Source organism: Terrapene carolina, unplaced genomic scaffold (genome assembly GCF_002925995.2).
Source record: "Terrapene carolina triunguis isolate 2854851 unplaced genomic scaffold, T_m_triunguis-2.0 Scaffold234, whole genome shotgun sequence".
Classification (NCBI taxonomy): Eukaryota; Metazoa; Chordata; order Testudines; family Emydidae; genus Terrapene; species Terrapene triunguis.
Window position 1 is genome coordinate 18,532,345 of NW_020664585.1, and position 22,767 is coordinate 18,555,111.

The window sequence follows — 22,767 nt, forward strand, 5'->3', positions numbered from 1 at the left end:
TGTTTCAAATTAGACTAAGATCTTCAGGGCAGTGATGGGATGTGATCAGGTCTTTTTTTATGTTTGGTGTCTTGCGTGGTAGAGCCTCTAACCTGATCAGGGCCTTTGAGTGCTACCACAATGCAAGTGAAAAGTGGTAAAAAGTAAATCATGTTTAAATGAAATCCTAGAAAGACAAGTTTTGTCAAGAAACTTTTTCATCAGGAAACGTCACCATACTCTTTAATGCACGTCATCTCACAGTTGTGGGGTGGATTTTAGACTGTGTGTGTGTGTGTGTGTATGTATGTACGTACACACACCTCTACCCTGATATAACGCTGTCCTCGGGAGCCAAAAAAATCTTACCGTGTTATAGGTGAAACCACGTTATATTGACCTTGCTTTGATCCGCTGGAGTGTGCAGCGCACCCCCCCCCCAGCACTGTTTTACCGCGTTATATCTGAATTTGTGTTATATTGGGTCGCGTTATATTGGGGTAGAGGTGTATGTAGTGTTCTGAAAATATTTATAATATATACTAGCTTATTTAACTAGTAGGTCTATGTTGTTTCAAGTTAAGATCCTAATTTGGGGGGATGGTTTTCCCTTCTATTCTCCATGTTTCCTAGGAAAGTGCCCAACAGGATGGCATCACTATGAGGGCACAGCCAGTTGTTACAGGGTGTATTTAAATGGAGAGAACTACTGGGATGCTGTGCAGACATGTCAGAGGGTGAATGGATCGCTGGCCACTTTTACCACAGATCAGGAGCTCAGGTTCATCCTGGCACAGGAGTGGGACCTAGAAGAGAGAGCCTTTGGAAGGAAGGACCAACGTAGGTGAGTCGGGAGGAAAAATAACCATTTCATATTGGATGAAAGTGATTTTTACATGAATTAACAAATAACTACTAATGTTGTGCAAACTGAGTAGTTCACTTCACTTAGTATTTAATAAAAATTTATTTAAATTAAGTAACTCTGTTACCATTCTGACTAAGCTACTGCCAATTGTCATCAGTTTTATATATTAACCAGCATTAATGAATAAATTGCAAACTTCATATGATTGCTTGCAGTCAAATAAATAACTTTTTTCAGTCTGACTGTCTTTGCATTGCTGAACAGAAAACAACTGTAGCGAAGAATGAATTATTTTAGTGCGGTGTGCATTATGCTGAGGTTTTCAGTGGAGTACTGGGAGAGTTCTAGTTTTCTCTAAACGTTTAAACTGAATGTTCAAGTTTATTGGCAATAAAAGACCAATAACACTGACAATGTTGCTAGCGTGAGATAGGAATGAAAGGGCCATTCTGAGAGAAGTCTCTGAACATCTGCGCTAGTTTAGTTTGAGGCGAGGATGTTCTCAGCTGTTCTATTTGAGAGAGGACTACTCCCCCAGAATATAATTACTTAAAAAATAGAATTACCATTATTTTATCCATGGTCTTTCATCAGTTCTCTGCTGTGCTGTCCTGTCACCAGTACTATTACTCTTTTGTTACTGTTGCTACTTCTGGTTCTAATTCAGCATCAGACAGGAAATGCATTTGACAGATATTTTAAGAACATGTACTGCAGTAAGTTGTATTTGTGGTGCTTCAAGATATTTCAGCGCTTATCACAGCAACAAAATTATGAGCTTGATCTTTGTGTATAGTTTTTACAAATCACAACATAACGTATATCAATAAAATAAATACTGATATCTATGTAATATTATCAATCCCTTTTTAAAAAGAAGTTACTGTTGGTGAATATGTTCCCAAAATGTGGACTTGGAATATAGCAATGTAAAGCATTAAAATATTTTTAGGTCAATTTAAAAGTGGAAAAACAGGAAATTTAGTAGTAAAGTTCTGTATTACTTGTTCTCATTTTTATGGTAGTATTTTTCCCCTCTTGCTTTTTGGAATAGTTTAAAAATGCCTATTTTTTAACTATCTAGGTTCTGGGTTGGATATCAGTATGTCATAACCAACCGAAATCGTTCTCTAGAAGGTCACTGGGAGGTGGCTTATAAAGGTAAGTTTCTGAAATTAGATGCTAACTTCCATGCAGCTCGCTTAAAAATGAAGCTAGTTAAACATAAGCTTTAAACAGCTATCCTCAAGCATGAATGTAATCTATAAAGATACTTCTCTCCCCTTGAATGAAACTTGCTGTAATTCAAAGGGAGAACTGCTTCACAACATCAATTAGAATGGTAACTACCACTTTAGTTTAGGCTTTAGAAATTTCCTGGTACTAAATGACTGCAAAATAGAATGGAAGATTTCTATCCTATGTGGGGGTTTCCTTTGAGAAAGATGGGAACTACATTTGGCTGAATTTTGTAGTTCCATATACTAGTGGTTAATCTTATTTACAGAATCTTCATAAAAAACATTGTAGTCTGTGGGAAGCCACTTTGTAGAATAAGTAGGTTTAGCTGTGATGAAGTAAGTTTGTGGTTTCAGTGTAAAAAGAATAAAGAACACTGAAATGCATGGGTATTGCCTTCTCTCATTTTGTAATCTGACCACATTTTTGGAAAAGCCACTCAATTCTCCAGACACCTGTGAAAGTATTTCTACGTCTTTTATTACTCAGATGTTAATCAGAAGCTGTTCGCAGCAGGCTCAGTGTTAACAAAAATAAGTAAACAACTGAATAGTTTTATTAGCCCAGGAAATTCCAAGATTAAGCTTTGAGCAATCTCAGAGTTTTAAATCTGCAGTGTTACCAAAGTGAATGTTACATACAAGTAATCTACAGTTTAATTTCCCACATTTCCATAAAAGTTAACAGGTATCATAAACAGGTAGGTATTGAAATAGAAGGTGTCTGTACCAAAATGAGTGACAAAATTGTTTCACATTGGTGTTTTAAAGTGAGTCTAGTTTGTATGGGCCAGAATTTTCCATATAGCAGGTATCATTTGATTCCTCTGATACAGAGTTCATTGAAATAACTCTTAAAAACTCAGCGACAGTATCACCTGTTTCTTGTTCTAGTTTAATTTTCAAATTGTTTGAAATGGAGATGGAAATATTATTTGCATTTATACCTTCTCCAGAACAAAGATAAAGCACATTGACTCCTGGGTACGAGGAAGCTTGCACCTACGTTATACTATTTATACCCAAACAGAAAGCTTCAGTCTGCAAGGCTGTCAGTTTACAGCTCTCATAGCTGTAAACCTCCTTAAAACTTTTTAAAAATGTAAAAGAAAACTCTTCTGAAATGCTGATGTACAGTGTTGTCTAGATTATAAATAGTTTGTCTCCCTTAGTTCATCCAACTGAACAAAATGCTCTGCCAGTGCAAGACTGCCAAGCTGATTGACTTTCAAAAGCAGCTGTACTCTCAAAAGTGAACGTAGGCCTTTTTGGTTCTGTTTTTTAAACCACCTTGGATGTTTGCTTGCAGTAATGTTCAGATCAAATATGTCCACTGCCCCAGTACAGCAAAGCATGTCAGCATGAGTCGTTCCATTAAAGTCAATGAGTCTACTTGTTTGTGTAGAATTAAGCACGTGCTTAAATGCTCTGCTGGACTGGTGCCTTGACATGTGGAAAAACAAGCTTTCGGATAGGCAGTGCTGCAAAGTCACCTCATACACACCATGCATTTGACGTCACACCTTTTCAAGGTAAGGTGGCATGTTCTGCAAAATGGCATCCTCTGTGCATGATACCAGACAAAACCACATCCAGTTTTATGATAGAACTGGGTAGGGGACAAACCATACAAAATCAGGACAGTCCAGCTTAAAACCAGACGAATGGCCTGCCTAAGTAACATACAGCTCAACTGTTCCACAGTAACATTGGCTTTACAGTGCCATCAGGAATCGAAGTACTTAAACCTATTTTTGCCACGAAAGTGAGCAGATCTGACTCTGAATATTCATAGAGCACTTCTCTGTTAAGCCAGGATGTACCACTTTCACAGTTGCTTTAGAAGAATAGAGCAGCACTTCAGTGTTTCTCGAGGGGGAAAAATTGCAAACTCTTTATATTAAATTAATGGATCTTGATGGACAACAAGTATCATAAATTATCAGTTAACCTATAAAACCTAGGGAAAATACAGATATCTATTTCTCCTGAAGGGAAATGTCATTGCTCTTTACTGGGAAGCTGACTGCACTACCATCTGCTGGTGAAACTATTTAGAGCAGTTATAACTTTATTTTTTTCTTAATGTGTACCATTTAATAGTTAATGTTACAATTCTGACTTTTCATTTGTCAGATGGTGGCATCAATTCATGTTTTCTTGATGCCATAGAACCTTGCTTTAAGAAAGTTTATTAAAAGTAGACAATGGGGGAAAGTTTCAAAAGTACCTAAGTCCCATTTTCAAAAGCCATCATTTAGCTACTTTTGAAAATTTTGCTCCATGACAATTCTGTATAGTTTGGTGGATGGACTCTCTTCTTAGGAGATAGCAGTAGAGATCCTAGTTTCATAAAAGAAATCTCTCCCATCAGGTCAAACACTACTTCAGCAGGCTGTCAGAGGATCATTTTATCATTTAACCATATGATGTGTGGGAGTCAGGGCATTAAGACCAACATTTTCAAGCCTGGGTACCTAATGTTGGGCTCCTAAATCCATATGCACTGATCTAATTTTTTTTTTCACAGCTGCTGACCCTGGAAATCAATGGAAGGGTCCAAGTGCCCCTCAACTTTGAATATCAGGCCACTTACGCTTGATGGTCTAAATATTAATTTAGACACCTTAACTTTAGGCACTTAGGTTTGAAATTTTTGACCCTATTACAAAACACACGCTTGGCGCCTCTAATCTCCAGCTACATTATCTGTATCACTTTCGCTTGTCATTAAAATGTATAAATTAGAGAAGTTGCCAATATGGAACATTCATGTTATTTGGATTGTGTCATGAATCACATTTAATCAGTGTGTTCTATATTTCAATTATACTGAATCTCTCCAGAGTTGAACAGATTAGTAGTTTAGTATTGCTGATAGCAAATCTGAGTTTAACAGACAAAGGTGATTTATATTAGTATTAGGGCTGTCAGCGATTAAAAAAATCAATTGCGATTAGTTGCACTGTTAAACAATAATAGAATACCATTTTATTTAAATATTTTTGGACGTTTTCTACATTTTCAAATATATTTCAATTACAACACAATACAAAGTGTACAGTGCTCACTTTATATTTATTTTTGGTTACAAGTATTTGCACTGTAAAAAAAATAAAAAATAGTATTTTTCAATTCACCTAATACAAGTACTGTAGTGCAATCTCTTTATCATGAAAGTTGAACTTCACAAATGTAGAATTATGTAAAAAAAAACCACCAATGCATTCAAAAATAAAAGTGTAAAATTTTAGTCTACAGGTCCACTCAGTCTTACTTCTTGTTCAGCCAATCACTCAGACAAACAAGTTTTTACATTTGCAGGAGATAATGCTGCCCGCTTCTTGTTTACAGTGTCACCTGAAAGTGAGAACAGGTGTTCGCATGGCACTGTTGTAGTCAGCGTCGCAAGATATTGACATGCTAGATGCATTCAAAATTAGTATGTCCTTTCATGCTGTCGTCAGACGCCACCAGTGTGGTGCTCTGCTCTGTTCAATGATAACAGTTGGCTGTGTGTGTTCTCCCTGTGTGCTGTCCCAGCTCTGCGCAGATCACTGGCACAGCAGATCTTGAGCGAACCGCTCAATGACCACAGACTCTAATAAGGTACGAAGGCACCTGGCCAGGTTTATTGTCAAACGAAGCACAGTAATAGTTTCCTGCAGACTCTACAGGACATACTCCGAAGACGTGCCCCCTGACAATGGACCGGCTCAGTCAGTGGCGGGATTTGCCACTGCCCCCTAGGCCAGACAAAGACATCCACTCAGGGAAGCATTCTTATACACCGGTACAAACAGGTTTTGCATCATTGAATGCACTGAGGTACAGCCCCTCTATGCATTACGGTGTTGCCTTTGTCATGGTGCAGATTGGTTCGAACAAATAAGTCTATTCATCATATTGTCTATTCATCGTATTGTCCTTTCATACTGTCTTTAGACTGGGTCTGCCTGTTCCTTGTTATTTGTGTGGGTGCCATCCTGGCATACGTTCATCTTATTAGTACTTACATGTGTATACGCTCTTGCCAACTTCTGTGAGCAGGGCCTGCCTCTGGCTCACAGCCTAACTTTGCTTTATGTTAGCAATGTCTTGACCATTACTTCAGTTCATGCCTCAGGCCTTATACCGGGCCTCTGATACCAAGGGTTTATGTTTCAGGGCCTCATCTTACTACATTCCCCCACTTTGTCTTTTTATGGGGAGGAAGTTTACCCATCGTCCCGGAAAAGCATAATGCATGGACTGAAGATAACAGTGTTTAGCCCACTGGGTTATGTGGTCACTTCATTTTACCATCCATACACTTAAGCCCCATCTGTCCTTAGTCTGCACATTCCCTCATACGACTGATGGGCAGATTTAATTATTTTTAGTCCCTTATGGTGGGCCTGGGAATGTTAGGCCCAGGACCATGACTGAGGAATGTAGTATTATGATTGAGCCTTAGAGGCGCGCTCGCTCGCTCTCTCTCTCTCTCTCTCTCTCTCTCTCTATGGCATATATATTTGTAGTGTGTATGGACATACATGTATAGTATGTATACATACATATAACAGCACTTTATATTTAAGCATAACAATTCTTTTTCAATCTGTTGTATTTTGGCCCTTGTGGTACTGCAGATAGCAACCCACTTTTATTAGGGCAATTACAGTTACCATTTGTGTTAGTAGTAGTAGGCTGAGTGTTTTGAAAACTGGGATAGGGATTGTGATAATGTGTTCCACAGTGCTATGTATATGAGAAGTAAAACAGAAATTTGGAGTAGTGACACTACCACTGAGGCCTTTATATATAAATATACTGTAATTAGTTACTACCCAGTACTGCCCATCCATGTTATAGATTACCCTTATTGCTGGTTGTCACCCTCTGGTAAGCTTTACTGGGCAGGAAACAGAAGTGGCTAGCTTCTCTGTTCCATTGGTTGAACTGCTCTGTGATACACCAGTCGTTGATGTAGATCCAGTTGTTTTTTATGGATGCTGTCTTCCAGATAACCTACTGAATGGACAGTAACCAATTCATCAAATATTGCGGTGTTAAGATGTAGTATTGGTATTCAGACACTGAGCAAGATTGTTTTGAATAACATTTGTCTTAGTTAGGATGCAGTGTCAGTAGCCCAAATTATGACGGGTACTAACACAGAATTTGTTTACCCAATTGTAGTTACTGTGTAACTTAATTTTTTTTTGCCTATTTGTTTTTTTTCCTTGCCTTCATGTTGTTTGTTGCCATTCATTTGTTGATTTTTACCTGTGTGTTGGTTAAACAGTTTAGCAAGGTTATGCTGAACAAGAAATAGGACTGAGTGGACTTGTAGGCACTGAAGTTTTACATTGTTTTGTTTTCGAGTGCAGTTATGTAACACAAAAATCTACGTTTTAAAGTTGCACTTTCATGACAAAGATTGCACTATAGTACTTGTATGACGTGAATTGAAAAATACTATTTCTGTCATTTTTACAGTGCAAGTAATTGTAATAAAAAATAATATACACTTTGATTTCAATTACAACACAGAATACAATATATATGAAAATGTAGAAAAACATCCCAAATATATTTAATAAATTTTAGTTGGTATTCAATTATTTAACAGTGCGATTAAAACTGCGATTAATTTTTTTAATTGCAATTATTTTGAGTTAATTGCGAGAGTTAACTGTGATTAATTGACAGCCCTAATTAGTATATTATTTAAACTGTTTGCACTCACAGCAATTTTTTCATAGTTTTTGAAAGGGATTAGTATAGATGGGTAAGTGTAATCCCCATTTTACAGGTAGGGTAGCTGTGGCACATCCGAAGAAGTGGGTTGTAGCCCATGAAAGCTTATGCTCTAATAAATTTGTTAGTCTCTAAGGTGCCACAAGTACTCCTGTTCACTTTGAATTATGTCGTCTCTTGCAGTCAGTGGCATTGCAAAATAGAGTCCAGGAATGTTGACTCCATGCATTGTGCTCAATCCACTAATCCACAGCTGCGCCTCATACCTCAAGACATACACAAATGTGGGAAAATGAGATTACCTTGTGAAAACATTAGCATGAAAAACATAGGTTTAGATCCTCAGGCCTGGCTGCTGGAACCCATCACAGTTGCTGTGGGTGGGAGAAATAAAGATGCTGGTTAATGATTCCAGACGGCCATTACAGCACTGAGGGATCAACCCAAACATGGCCAAGAAACCACAATGGCGTCATTTCCCTAGCTGCACTCTGGGCAGTTTAAGAGCTGTCAGATCTCTCACTTGGGATTCCTCCATGATGATGGAATCCTCAGATAACCAAACCAGCATTGCAGGGTGGGCTGGAGCAAAGCAGCTGCAGTGGGATCAGGATCTGTCCATGTTAAGAATAAGATTACAAGGGTATATAAAATGACATTTTGGCACCTTAAAGTGTAGCTACGGCAGCCTTTCCTCTTAACAAACACCTTTTATCTTGGGAGACAGCAACTTGTCTTCCTGTTCCTCCCAACTCCCTTCCACCTCAAGGAGCATTGCTAAAATTAAAGGATAGTAGCCTTGTACTAGAAGTTGACTGTGCATGGAATAAATGACACTCTAGAGAGTTTTTCTAAAGCTTCATAAACCTGCAGGCTGCTCACACCAATAATAAATTCTCACCCTAGGTTCCTCAGAAGTATTCTTGCCTCCGGATCCTATCTTTGGTACGGCTATGTCTGAAAATGAAAACGTTCTTTGTGCCCAGCTTCAATGTTTCCATTTACCCACCCTTCGGCACCATGGTTTACACAGCTGGTACGCTGAAAACTGCTATGAGAAATCTTCGTTCCTCTGCAAAAGGAGTAAGTTGTAATACAATGCAGACAATCGGATAAAAATGTTTGTGCAGATGACTTATAAACACACAGAGCTCTGAGTAGAAGTCTGTTTTGTCCTTTGTGCCTCTTGTCCTGCACCAATGAATTTCAAACAGCTGCAAAAGTTCTCTGAATTAGTTGCCTGTTTAAGTGGAGAATTAACACCATTGGTTGCCAGTTGTAGAAAAAACGTTTAAAGCATTTGAACGTAAAGAAGTAAGGCTTTCTTATTCCCTCTCAAGCTGTGTAAAGTCGTCTCTTTAGAGGGATGCCCCTGCTTCACAATCTTTTCCGATGGTATTGAAGATGGATGGTATTAGTGGCCCTTTTTGGGAGAAAAGTTACATCATTTTGAGCTGTTGTTGAAGTCTGACTTTGTTATAAAGGAAACAGGATAAGATTAACTCTCACAGAAAGGGAGGAGAAAAATAACTTCTATCTCTGGTGCTTTCTGCTGCTTGCACTCTAGGTGCTGAGAAATTGCAGACACAGCACATGGTCTTGACTGCTACTCCTGAGACCTGCCAAACTTCTAACATCTGACTGTTTAAGGCATTGTTTTTAGCTTGCCTTTCTGGTCACTAGTTCTAAGCACAGTGTTTCAATGACTGGAGTTGTCTTGTCCAGCTAAGCAGACTGTTAATGGACAGAAGGCAGGAAGAGAGACAGGAAAGAGGAGAGAGAGAAGATGGGGAAGAAAAATAATACATAAGGGAAGGAATGACAGCAGAAATTGAAGACTTACATCCTAGGTGGTCAGACAGTATTACCACCTCCACCAGCTTTGGCTAAATTCTGGCTTCCTCTCTCTGACTTGGTCTGATTAAGGCATCTTTCAGGATCAGTACAGCAAAGGGCCCAACAGTGGCATTTATGGGTCCTAGGAGATGTCAGGAGCAGAAGTCCACTTGCCCTGCTGTTTTTCAATGACCCTCAGATAAGAAATGTCTAAAAGATTGGCAACTACGTCCTATTAACATTGACTAAATAAAACACACTTTGCCTTCAATTATTTAAAAAAAAAAACAAACCAAAACAACCTTGCATGTCTAGAATCTTTCAGCTTTCTGTCATGCCAGCCCATGGTATTACCATAATCCTTGAGGATTGCTTTTCACAGTTCTTTTAATATAAACAATCCAGTTTGTACTTGTCTTTTCATTTCCAGCTTTTGCTTATTTTTAAGCAATTTTACATACAGGTTGAGTTGGGTGCCTGTTACTCTGGCAGGAAGAGCTGCACAAACGATTTCTTTTGGTGAGGTATTGATACACATTTCTGTTCCAGGCCAGACCTGTGTTGATATCAAAGACAACATTGTTGATGAAGGCTACTATTTCACCCCAAAAGGAGATGACCCTTGTTTGAGCTGTACCTGTCACAATGGGGAACCAGAGATGTGTGTGGCAGCCCTGTGTGAACGGCCCCAGGGTTGTCAGCAGTATCGCAAAGACCCAAAGGAGTGTTGCAAATTTACATGTTTAGACCCAGGTAAATGTTTTAAATTGCATATTTTCGGCTGAGTGAAATGAGATCTAACGCTCAACTTGATGGCGTCTTTGTAACATGATAACTTTGGAATGCTATTTCCCATCAATTACCACATTCCAGGGAAGGTTCTAGGTATCAGTGGGCACAAACCTCCTTAATTTGGTGCAGATTTGGAACACTGGAAAAGCCTAACTTACAGGAGAAGCAGGCTCCCACTCTGCCTGGTGCTGCAGGCAGAGGAATGTCTCCTGTGGCCCCCTGCTACGTACAGGTCAGAGGCAGCAGCTTGACTTGTTGGGTGGAGTGGGGAGTACAGGTGGTGGAGGGAGGAAGTAGGGAAATGGTACTGGTGGGGATCTTCTGGGGAAGCAGGGATATGGAAGGGGGTGGACTTGATGACTGGTGGGCAGCAAATCTGGGACCCTCAAGGAAATGCAGGGGGGCTGGGAGGATTGGAAGCAGGGCCTGAAGTGGGGAGGGGGGCATCTGGAGATGGGTGGAGAGCACAGACCCTTGTGTGAGGAGTGACAATGTGGGACTCTGGCATGAAGGAAGGGATGAGGAGACTTGCAGGGGCCTTGTGAGGGTGGCACACAGAAAACTGAGGAGAACCAAGATATTGCTCTTCATCTTGGTGGGGCTTGGTATGTCCTTGACAGAAACATTAATGTTAAGGTCATCTTGCCAGGAACGGATTAAAAGTATTTGAATCTGTATTGGTAGAAAGTAGCCTTTTATTAAACTTGTGGTACACAGTGCTCCCTCTCCTCTTTCCAGGTGCCTCTGATGTTGCTGACACAGAGTGCCCTCCTTTCTCCTCATTTACCCCACAGGAATAGCTTCAGGTTCAGTCTGGAGGTGTAACCCAGGAACTTAGACTGGCCAACAGTGTCTAAAAGCCTGCTGCTGGTGGGACTGAGTAGGGGCCCATGTCTGCCCCCTCCCTCCCGAGTGTCCTGATGGTACCTGCTGGCTATCTATGGATAAATGAGGGCAAAACATTCTGCAGTTTTGAGCTTGTTCTTTATATTAGCTGCTGTGCCTAATCCCCAGAGTGTATTTTAATGTATCTTAATTGTATTTGTAACTTTGAATGTTCGTGCTCCGTGCATTTGCAGTGTTGGAGCTGTGTTGGTTCCAGGGTATTAGAGAGACAAGTTGCTCAGTATAGACAATTATTTCAGTCTGGAGATGAGCTCATAAGAAGCCTCTTCTTTCTATGTTCATCAGCTCTCCAGAGTTGGGGATATTCAATGACATTGAAAGGCAGCAGATTCAAAACTTGTAAGGTTTTGACACAACATGTAATTAGGCTGTGGAATTCATTGCTCCAGGATGTTACTGAGGGTAAAAACATAGCAAGCTTCAAAAAAGGGTTGGATACACAGATGGATAACACGGCTGTTCAGAGTTGTTACAGTTAATGTTATGCTGGAGTCTTGGGTACGTCTCCTTTTCTCTGGTGTATGGGTGTATAATCTTATTCATGTACTTCTATTATTTTTGTTCTTAAGTTGATTTGTTTCAAGGGCTTTTTGGTGGTGGTTGGTGTTTCAGGTTAGAAAGGGGTGTCGGTGGTGTGTGTCATTCTTACCATATGGTGGAAGGTTCTTGGGAATATTGATACCCAGGAAGGCGGTGACAATGAAAATCATTTGGTGCCTTGCCTGCCACGTGTATGTGGTCAGTCTCTCAAAACATGTAGACAGAGTTCTAGTGAGTGGTGGGCAGGGGCCTATCATGGTACATATTACCACCATTGACTTGGGGGGATAGAAGAGAAGTCCCAGCACCTTAATTCAAATTAGGAAAGTCTATAGGTTCAAATGCTTTTGGTTCCGTGCACAGGACCAGCTAGATGAGGAAATTCAAAGTCTCAGTGTTAGGTGATGTAAAGAGGGTTTAAGTTTATATGGCACTGATGAACTTTTGGGGTAGAGGAAAGCTAACAATAAGAGATGTTTCCCACAGAATCAAAGTGAAAACAGCACAGAAAATTGGCAAGTGTTTGATGTTTTTAAACTGGAAGATAGGGAACTGATCCACAGGGTCTGAGGAGCATTCAGGTCCCAGTAATATCTACTGGGAATGTTGGGAACACCAAGAACTCCATATAAACATAAAGGAGTATCTGTAGATGGTAGTGAAAGATAGGACAGAAATTATTACTGAAATGGAGAAGGGACAGGTTGAAATCAGTGGTACAGTTCAGGGCCAAAATACCCATGATGTCTACTATGAGGTAAATTTAAACCTGATAAATAAACCTGTATGTGCCTGTATACCAATGCAAGAAGCTTAGAAGCAGAAATAGGTGACCTAGAATGCCTAGCAATGGAAGGGCACTTTGCCATAAGTGTTGCAAGGATTCTGAGAATTATAAACCAGTGAATTCTTATTTCAATACTGAGTGAATTGGTTGAAAATTTAGAAATCTAGATCAGTGGTTCTCAGCCAGGGTACGCAGAGGTCTTCCAGGGGATCCATCAGCTCATCTAGATATTTGCCTTGTTTTACAACAGGCTACATAAAGAGCACTGGCGAAGTCAGTACAAATTAAAATTTCCTACGGACAATGACTTGTTTATACTGCACTATTTACTATATGCTAAAATGTAAGTTCAATATTAATATTCCAATTGATTTATTTTATAATGCGCTAAAAATGAGGAAAGTAAGCAATTTTTCAGTAATCTTGTGTTATGACACTTGTATTTTTATGTCGGACTTTGTAAGCAAATAATTTTTAAGTGAGGTGAAACTTGACTCCTGAAAGGGGTACAGTAGTCTGGAAAGGTTGAGCCACTGATCTAGATGCGGTAAATCAGCAGGGTTTCTATAAAGAAAAATAATCTCCAGTCCAGAACTCTGAGCATGTCATCATCTAGTGCAGTGGCTCTCAAACTTTTTTATTGGTGACCCCTTTCACATAGCAAGCCTCTGAGTGTGACCCCCCCTTATACATTAAAAACACTTTTTTTTATATATTTAACACTATTATAAATGCTGGAGCAAAGTGGGGCTTGGGGTGGAGGTTGACCGCTCGCGACCCCCCCTGTAATAACCTTGTGCCCCCCGAGGGGTCCCAACCCCCAGTTTGAGGACCCCTGATCTAGTAGATAAAAGGGAATTGCTAATCTATAAAGAGAGAAAGTCTTCCTTCAAGCAGGCCAGCAACTGCTGCAGATTAGGGGAAAAAACCTTCTCCTATGGACAGGTTTTCATAATTGTCCATTACAGAAATTCTTGTACTTTCCTCTGAAGCATCTAAGTACTAGCCACTTCTAGACCCTGAATGTTGGACCAGATAGACCACTAGTGTGATCTGGTATGGCAATTCCAGTATACCTTGGTTCAGACAGCAAACAGAAGCTTTTGAGCTTGGTTTTGTTTTTTTCAGTACTGTTAAGTAAAGACTGAGTTTATTTTTAACAAACCTATTCACTCTTCAGTTTCCCCTGGTTTTCGTTGAGAATAGCATGATGCTACTGTTTGTCAAAATTCAATCAGAACAATAGCTTTGAACAAAGCAGCCTGGACTAGAACTCATTTTGTTTTTTAGTGTGTGCTAGCCAGTAGATGGTGCTGTTTATCACTGAACAGAATTTGCTGCAAATAATCTGATAATTTTATTAGATTCAGTTATTTAAAAAAGCAAATGTCCTCACTGTTCTTCATTCTTCTGTACCAGCCCAGTCATTTGGATATACTTCATTCAAACCAGCAAGTGGAGAGAGAGCACTCTATGCAATTTGACATCCCCTGCTATGTAAGGTGCTTGCCAGGTCAGATTCCCCACTTGTTTCATCTTCATTAGGTGGAATAGTTCTCTAGGTAACAGAGTATTTGGAGTTCTCAAAGACTAGGCAGACTGACAACATAGGATTTTTTTTAAGTCACTTAGAAAGATTTTCTATAAGTTTCTTCCTGTTGTCAGACTGGTATTGCACTTTTGCACAGTGTCTAACTGAAGCTTCAGTGCCCATGGCCTCTCATGCATTAACTACTATGCAAATAGGTATACAGACTGGCTAAGATCCAGAACTCTCTCTAACCAGGGTTACAGCCAAAGTGAGAAGATGCAGTCTCTGTGGAGCCACAAAGTTTAACCCAGCATGGCCAATTCCTTTTGCCTCAATTATTTTAAGGGGCTTTGGCCATCTAAAAGCACAAGATAGGAAATCTATACCTGGGGTACCTGGGACCTGCTCCTCTAAAATTGTTTGGAAGCAGGTGCCTTTCTCTCACTGATAATCCCTACCTCACTGAAGCTTATGTTCTCTGCTACATTACCTAACTGGCACAAGAGAAACCTTTGCCCTAGAGCACTCATACCAGAATGTTTTGGGGTTTTTTTTGCTTAGGGGGAAAGGACTAATGTTCACTTGGTATTTAGGTACATCAGACTTTGTGTTGGTACAAATACTGTGTACTGTGAGTTATGATTTTACAGGTTGGTCCAGGAGAAATCGATCTAAGTTTTCTTGCTTGCATTTGTCTAAGCATGTATTGATTCTGTTTTCTCAAGGGAGTTATTGGATGATTATGGCTTTGTGTTCCAGGTATTAGCTACCTGTATGTAGGTATAATGCAAGAAGTAGTTAGAAATTGTGCAGAAGAGCTTCAGTAATCACTCAGTACACATGCAACATACTGATCACTTGAACAGATATTTGAAAACTGGTTGTTCTTTTGTTTTGTTCTTGGGCCGTACAAATTGAAGTTCATTCTGCACTGTATTACTTGTAAGTTGGGATGTGAATTTAAGTCTTGGTTTCCCTTTAGAAGGGGCTTATTCAAAAAACAATTTTTTTATTTATTTGGCATTTTTCTGCATAATAAAATCACCTAATTATATTTCAGGTTACAAAAGATGTGGTTGTGTTTCAGAACACCCTACCGTACGGAATGTGTGGAGATTCTTCTCTCCCCCCGCCCCTCCCTAAAAAACAAACCAACCCCCAAACCCTTCTACTGAGTGTGTGGCAACAGAAACCTAGCAAGTGCTTATCGGCTACAAATCTGTCCAGAAGCCATGCTTATCATAAGACTGATGTGTAAGTCATGTTCATGATTAAAAGCTGCTAGCTTCTTCCTGTTTTATCAGTCACATTCAGTATGAAAGTTAAGCTTAAACTTGGACTAGGAAGGGGTCGGGGGAATGACAGCTTTCCTCCTCCTATTATCAGCAGCATTAAGATTTGCCTATACCCTAGCACCAAATTCTTATCTTAAACTATTTTAGTGCAACATCAGCCAACAGACAGAATTGAGATGACCTGGGATAACCTTGTTGCGGTGTTCTTTAATCCTTGTTTATGCTGTGGATTTTAACTATTTCATGAATGCAATTTTTGAAGAGTATATTTTACCTCTCTGTACTCCCTGTCTTAAGATGCTTCATTCTCTAGTGAAACTGAAGACACCTTAGAAATAGCATTGTATTCTTGTCTGAGAAGCTAGTTTTATTTTATTAAGTAACTTAATTGTTGGGGAAGAGATTCATTAAGCAGCTGTAAAACTTAGTTCATAATGAAGTCTGCGCTGGTGGTGTTCAACACTGACATTTCAAAATGAAGCATGTAAATTTTCCCCTCTGGGGTTTTACAGATATTAGGTGACTAAACTAGTAAGTTGCTTTCTTTAATCAGCGCAGATTTGTCTTTGTCAAATATTTCTGGATATCTTCCCAAAACCCCTATCTCAGGAGAAACTGTTTAATTTACCTACTGTTGATTAGTAATCATCCAAAGAGAGACCATGGGGAAATAAATCTTGCTGCTGAGTTGGCAGATTGTAAGCTCTTACTGTCTGGGTAAGCAGCAACTGTAATAGTACACAAGACTATTTTTTAAAGGAATTGGGAAGGGAGGAAACACTTCAGTGCTAGGAATTTGCTGAGCAGTCACATCTGCAATACTTCAGAAGACACTTTATCCATTTTGACTTGTTGAGGAAGAATTATTGTAGTGCCTTGCATTTACAATACCACAGCTGAGGGGAAGTATGTATGTGGTTCTATTTGCTCTCTGTGGGTGTGACAAAGTAATATATTTGTGTGACATCTGTTCAGACAGATCCACCCGTATCTTTCAGTGTATTTTGTTTCTTTTAATATTTCTATGAATTGGAGAGCTCAGTGTGTAGAAGCCTCTGTAGTGACTGTAAATTGATGCATAGTCATAGGATACTGTTGCTGTCTCCAATTCCGGAAAGCTGTTGTACACTCAGCTACCAGCATTTGGTGAAATATACAATTTGGGAATAAAATGTCTCACTAGAGACCTATGTTCTGTACCTCTATAAAAGTAGAGTAGAATGTCTTCCATTGCCACCTTTTATCCAGGACTAGATTTATGGTACCAGGCCAAGCAGGCAGAATTTCTAGGCAGACCTTTCAGGACCATGACAAGGATCACTTTGAAAGAGGGCTGTGACCAGAAATGGGCTGAGACTTGCAGCTGTGGTAGATGTCAAGAGAATACATGGAAGCAGAAGCAGGCAGTATATTGTGTTGTGGGCAGGGGTGAGTTGGGGATGACCACAAACTCATGATTGCGAGCAAAAAGAGGAAGGCTGTTGTGTTAATGTGTTCACACTGAGCAAATGAGGTTACAGGGGCAGCTTTAGATAAAAGTGAAAATGAGAATTTGATAAATCCACTTAACTTTTTGTTGTGTGCCATTAGGAGGAGGCAGTGACAAGCTAAAGAAGGGGATACTGGAGAGGAAGATAGATAGGAGAGGGAGGCTGCAGAAGCTTGTTAAAGCTATTCTCTTACAGCGAAAGTAGAGAAAGTACTGTTTCATTTACATTGTTAAATGAAGAAAACTAGGAGAATAGCAGAAAGGAAAATCAGATGGCAGGTGAGGTAGGTTTTATATCCAGATTTATTGTTGATACATTTTCAGTATTTTAGCTAAATGTAAGTCATTTGCAAACCCTGCATGTGATTTTATAGTTGTTTGGGTGGTTGCTTAGTTGCTGCTTGTGATTAAGCTTAGGGGAACCAAGATAGTTCTGGGTTATGGTGGCGAGTCAGGAGGGTTGGTAAAGCTATTCGGTCGAAATACAAGATTTCCTAAAGGATACATCTCACTTGCTGAATTTGACAGAAAATGAAGGAAAAGACTTGGAAGAGCCTCATCCTACATCCCCACTTCCACTGCCTTTTCAGAAAAACACACACACGCTTTGTAAAATGGCACTTACAGCAAAATTTACCTTGAAATAGTTTATTTCAAATGTCAGGCAGCAACTAAAGAGCAGTGCAAGCTGGGAATGGTGGCTTGGGATGCATAAGCTTCTGAAGGGGGAGGCAAATATTGTCACTGGGAGTGGAGAGTCCAGTTGGGATTGTGGATGTTCTCAGAGGTCGTTGGACAGCTGGGTGGGAGATATCTGGCTAACTTGTGAGGGGCACATATCGATGAAAGTCCATTGTGTTGGGTGGGCTTCTATTAAGAATTAAAAATAAGATTGTGTTAGCTGTGAGACAGTAAATTATAGAAACAAGCAGTGTGTATAAACACTAGAGGTGGGATTCATAACCTCATAAACACATAGAAAATAAACCCATTTGAAATATTTCACAGCTATAACCTCATCTGACAGTTTTATTACTATAATAGCACCAACGCAGAATACTAATAGGAGTACATCATGCAGAGGAAATGTTTTTTTGTGTTAATTTTATTATCTAAAGTTAAGTAGTTCAATCTTAGAATCAAACTGTAAAGTGTAAAAGACCTTTTGCAAAAATTCCTTGTAGTAAGTCTCTCTAATAGAACCTTAGCACAAGTCAGACTATTTTGTATGTGGATGTATTAATCTGTTGTAAGTGAGTGATCCATAAAATGCAACATAGGAAGCTGGGAAATGTACAGCTGTAAAAGAGCAGCCCTTCCAAGGAACAGCAGCACTGAAGACAGTGCCCAATTAGTAATTCCTTAGCACAGTTGCTTATGTTCCCATGTTTTCTGGCTGTTCTAGTAGGCAGTCTTTGGATCAAGTGATTTGTTTTCAAAATCAATTATAGAATTGTGCTCATTTTATAAAATAACTTGGTGCATGACATAAAAAGTGCTGGAGATTTGTGGTGAAGTTCATTCTAGAAGCACAATACTTAGGATAAGGTTTCAACCCTTCCAACAGCTCATGCGCAGAAGTTTGCAGAGATCAGTGTAATCACTGCTTTTATTTAACAGCAATATGCAGGTAATATACAGCTGTGTCCTCTTCATCCAGTGCAGACAGTCTTGTCTCTTAGCCATTGCTGTACCTGAAAGAAAAAAAGCCTGGATAAAGCTAAATCCAGGCGACCCTGAACGGCTAGCCTTCATTTGATACAAGACCTGCTGCTAATCAAGATAGGATGCAGTCTTTGAGTCATGTAGAACTCATCTCTGTTACCTGGATGTTCAGGATCAGTCACTAAAAATGGTTTCCATCTTTGGCTAGCAAGAAGACTGCTGAAGCCTTGGACGGTGGATCTAGCTTTTGTGGACTATCTGATGGACATCTTCAGGTTGGACTGTTGTAATTGCTTCTGTGTGGGAATAGGAGAAAGTTCACAGCAGCTCATTCCTGAAGTAAAACAAGCCAAACAGAGCGTGTCTGCAAAGTGCACTGACTCCATGTTCATGTCGAGGTTCTGATGCTGATCTACAAAGCCCTTAATGGATAGGTCCTCTCCCTCTGCAGCCCACCGCCAGAATTTCAGTTGTCTGGCACGCTGCACCTAACAAAGCCATGGGGTCCCAAGAGCTAGAGGCAGAACCCTCTCAACAGACCAAGTCTCCAGAATGGAGACCAGGAAGAGTTCAACACTTGCTGTCTAGAAGTTTCATGTCAGACGCTTTGCCAAAGCATTTGTTAAATAGCCACAGTGACTGCATAAACTGGCAGCGCTTGCAGATGTAGAAGCTGACAGCTGAAGTGAAAGTAGAATGGAGCATTGACTATCACTTTTGGGCATATATCACTATTTTGTTAATATTTGTTCATGTAAAACACCGAAGTTCTGCTGTGGTACGCGCTTTATAAATGCCCAGCTTCAGCACTTGCTGCCAGCTTTGGTATCTCAGCATCCTGTCTTGCATGTTTTGAAACAAGACTTATTTCCAACTTCAGTGAGTTCATTTAAAAGTTAAAGTAGCTGTAATATCATGATTTGAATTGTGACCTTATCAAGTTTCAATATGTACGTCTAACTCAGTTAAAAATTTAAACCTTTTTAAAGATTAAAAAACTCCTACTCTATTTTAAAAAGGCTGTATATTAGAGCCAGGTAATGGCATTTGTAGTGTCAGCGTTACTGTGTTCTGGAAGTAGGACCAAGGGCAGTCTCCAGGCTGTTCAGGAAGTTATGCTGGAACCTTCAAGCAGTCTGTGGTGAGCACTACCATTCTGTAATAACAGTGGAGAAGATTTTATGGCTCCCAGAAGTTTTACTTTCTATACCTGTCATGTTTGGCAGAGTATTATGGCATATGGCTTTCTGTGGAGTGGTGTCTAATTAGAATATGGGGATGGTACGTTCAGATGGACAACCTAACCTACCACTGTCTTGGGATTTGAAACTGCTTAATTACCAGGCTTCTACATCATCTCAATACTTAAAAAACCCTTTTATCTTTATTAACATAACACATGGGTAGCAATTCAAAAGTGAACGAGACAATAATTTGTGCAATAAGTGATTAGTCAGCTAAACATGATATTTAACAAAGCATTAGTTAAAGGTGGTATTTTGTGATATTCGTTAGCACTTGTGACAACAAAGATTTGCAGTTTGGCCTTTCATGCAGGCCTTCTTTTTAACTATCCTCTTCCTATAAATGGATTCTCCCAGCTCTGACGTAGCTGACAGGAGAAGGCATGTGGGAGACAAAGGCCTGGTCTACACTACGACTTTAATTCGGATTTAGCTGCGTTAATCCGAATTAACCCTTCACCCGTCCACACTACAGAGCCAGTTAATTCGAATTAAAGGGCCCTTTAAATCGATTTCTGTACTCCACCTCGACGAACGGAGTAACGTCAAAATCGATTTTGTTAATCCGAATTAGGGTTAGTGTGGCCACAAATCGATGGTATTGGCCCCCGGGAGCTATCCCACAGTGCACCACTGACCGCTCTGGACAGCAATCTGAACTCGCATGCACTGGCCAGGTAGACAGGAAAAGACCCAGGAAAATTTGAATTTCATTTCCTGTTTGCTCAGCGTGGAGAGCACTGGTGACCACAGATACCTCAGCTCATCAGCACAGGTAACCATGCAGGCTGATAATCGAAAAAGAGCACCAGCATGGACCACACGGGAGGTACTGGATCTGATCGCTGTATGGGGTGAGGATTCAGTGCTAGCAGAACTTCGTTCAAAGAGACGAAATGCCAAAACTTTTGAAAAAATCTCCAAGGGCATGATGGAGAGAGGCCACAATAGGGACTCAGATCAGTGCCGCGTGAAAGTGAAGGAGCTCAGACAAGCCTATCAAAAAACAAAGGAGGCAAACGGTCGCTCCGGGTCAGAGCCGCGGACATGCCGCTTCTACGCAGAGCTGAATGCAATTCTAGGGGGGGCCGCCACCACTACCCCACCTGTGATCGTGCAAACCGGGTCTGGGATAGTCTCTACACCTGAGGATTCTGCGGATGGGGAAGAGGAGGAGGAGGAGGAGGATCTTGCAGAGAGCACCCAGCACTCCGTTCTCCCCAACAGCCAGGAGCTTTTTCTCAGCCTGACTGAAGTACCCTCCCAAGCCTCCCAAGCCAGTAGCCAAGACCATGACCCCATGGAAGGGACCTCAGGTGAGTTTACCTTTTAAAATATAAAACATGGTTTAAAAGCAAGGTTTTTTAATGATTATTTTGCCCTGAGGACTTGGGATGCATTCGCAGCCAGTACAGCTACTGGAAAAGTCTGTTAACGTGTCTGGGGATGGAGCGGAAATCCTCCAGGGACATCTCCATGAAGCTCTCCTGGAGGTACTCCAAAAGCCTTGCCACAAGGTTTCTGGGCAGTGCCGCTTTATTCCGTCCTCCATGGTAGGACACTTGTCCACGCCATGCTTGCAGCAAGTAATCTGGTATCATTGCCTGACAAAGCCTGGCAGCGTATGGTCCCGGTGTTTGCTGGCATTCAAGCAACATCCGTTCTTTATCTCGCTGTGTAATCCTCAGGAGAGTGATATCGCTCATGGTAACCTGCTTGAAATACGGGAACTTAATTAAGGGGACAGAGGTGGCCGTTCCTACTGGGCTGTTTGTCTGTGGCTGATAAGAAATCCTTCCCTGCAGTTAGCCAAGCGCAGGGGCGGGGGGGGGAAATTGGCCCAGAGCTTTTCACGTTTGGCTAGCAGGGATCTTCCCTGATACCAGCTGTGGGGGGAAGGGTAAAGCGATCATTCCAGGGAATTCATGGCGGGAGGGGGGGGCGGATGGGTTAGTTTGGTTTCAGCAGGGATTTTCCCTGTTACCAGCCACGCGGTCGGGGAGGGGTACATTGAGCATTCCAGGGAATTCATGGCGGGAGAGGGGGCGGGGGGGTTAGTTTGTTTTCTGCTGCTGAAGGTTAACAGGAAAACCTCAGCAGTCAACAGGCTTTGATTGGTATGTTGGAAAGGAGGGTGCAGAAGCCGAAAGACAATGGCTTACCATGGCTGCCTGCAAGCTGAATTCTGTTGCCCGGACCTGCGTCTGTGATCTCTAACACCAAAGCCACAGGCACTCAATATTAAGATGGAAAATGCGACCTTGTACTGAAATCACATGTGCTATGTAATGTGAATAGTGTTCACCATGAAAGAGTACAAGCATTGTTCTGTAAAATGTATCATTTTAAAAACTTCTCTACTTTTTTTCAACCCTCCCTCTAGCAGCTGCAAATGTTTCAAGCCTCCCTCCTGCGTCCAGAAGGCTATCTCAGATAAGGCGTCGTAGAAAGATGACGCGAGACGACATGTTCAAAGAAATAATGAAATCCACCCACAATCAAAGAGCTCATTTGAATGAGTGGAAGGACACTGTATCTAAATTTAGGAAAGATGCCAGTGACCGTGAGGTCTTGAGGGATGCTCGAGATGAGAGGTGGCAGGCTGCAACGCTGGGGCTGCTGCGTGAGCAAACGGACATGCTCCGGCGTCTGGTGGAGCTTCAGGAACGGCAGCAGGATGACAGACTGCCGCTGCAGCCGCTGTATAACCTACCTCCCCCCTCACCATGTTCCATATCCTCCTCACCCAGACGCGTAAGAACGCGGAGGGGGAGGCTCCGTGCACCCTCTCACTCCACCCCAGGGGAGAGCCCAACCAAAAGGCTGTCATTATATTGAATTTGATCAGTGGCCTT

General features: G+C 40.9%; 1 protein-coding gene across 2 annotated transcripts in view; it reads left to right on the forward strand.

Annotated features, from left to right (window-relative positions):
* DGCR2 (DiGeorge syndrome critical region gene 2) overlaps positions 1-22,767 on the forward strand; it is a 71,944-nt gene that overhangs the window by 41,463 nt on the left and 7,714 nt on the right. For both annotated transcript variants that reach the window (XM_024219458.3, XM_024219459.3), the window contains 4 exons: positions 613-823; positions 1,932-2,008; positions 8,734-8,910; positions 10,213-10,416. In XM_024219458.3, coding sequence (XP_024075226.1) covers positions 613-823; positions 1,932-2,008; positions 8,734-8,910; positions 10,213-10,416 — 669 coding nt within the window. The remainder of the gene's footprint in view (positions 1-612; positions 824-1,931; positions 2,009-8,733; positions 8,911-10,212; positions 10,417-22,767) is intronic.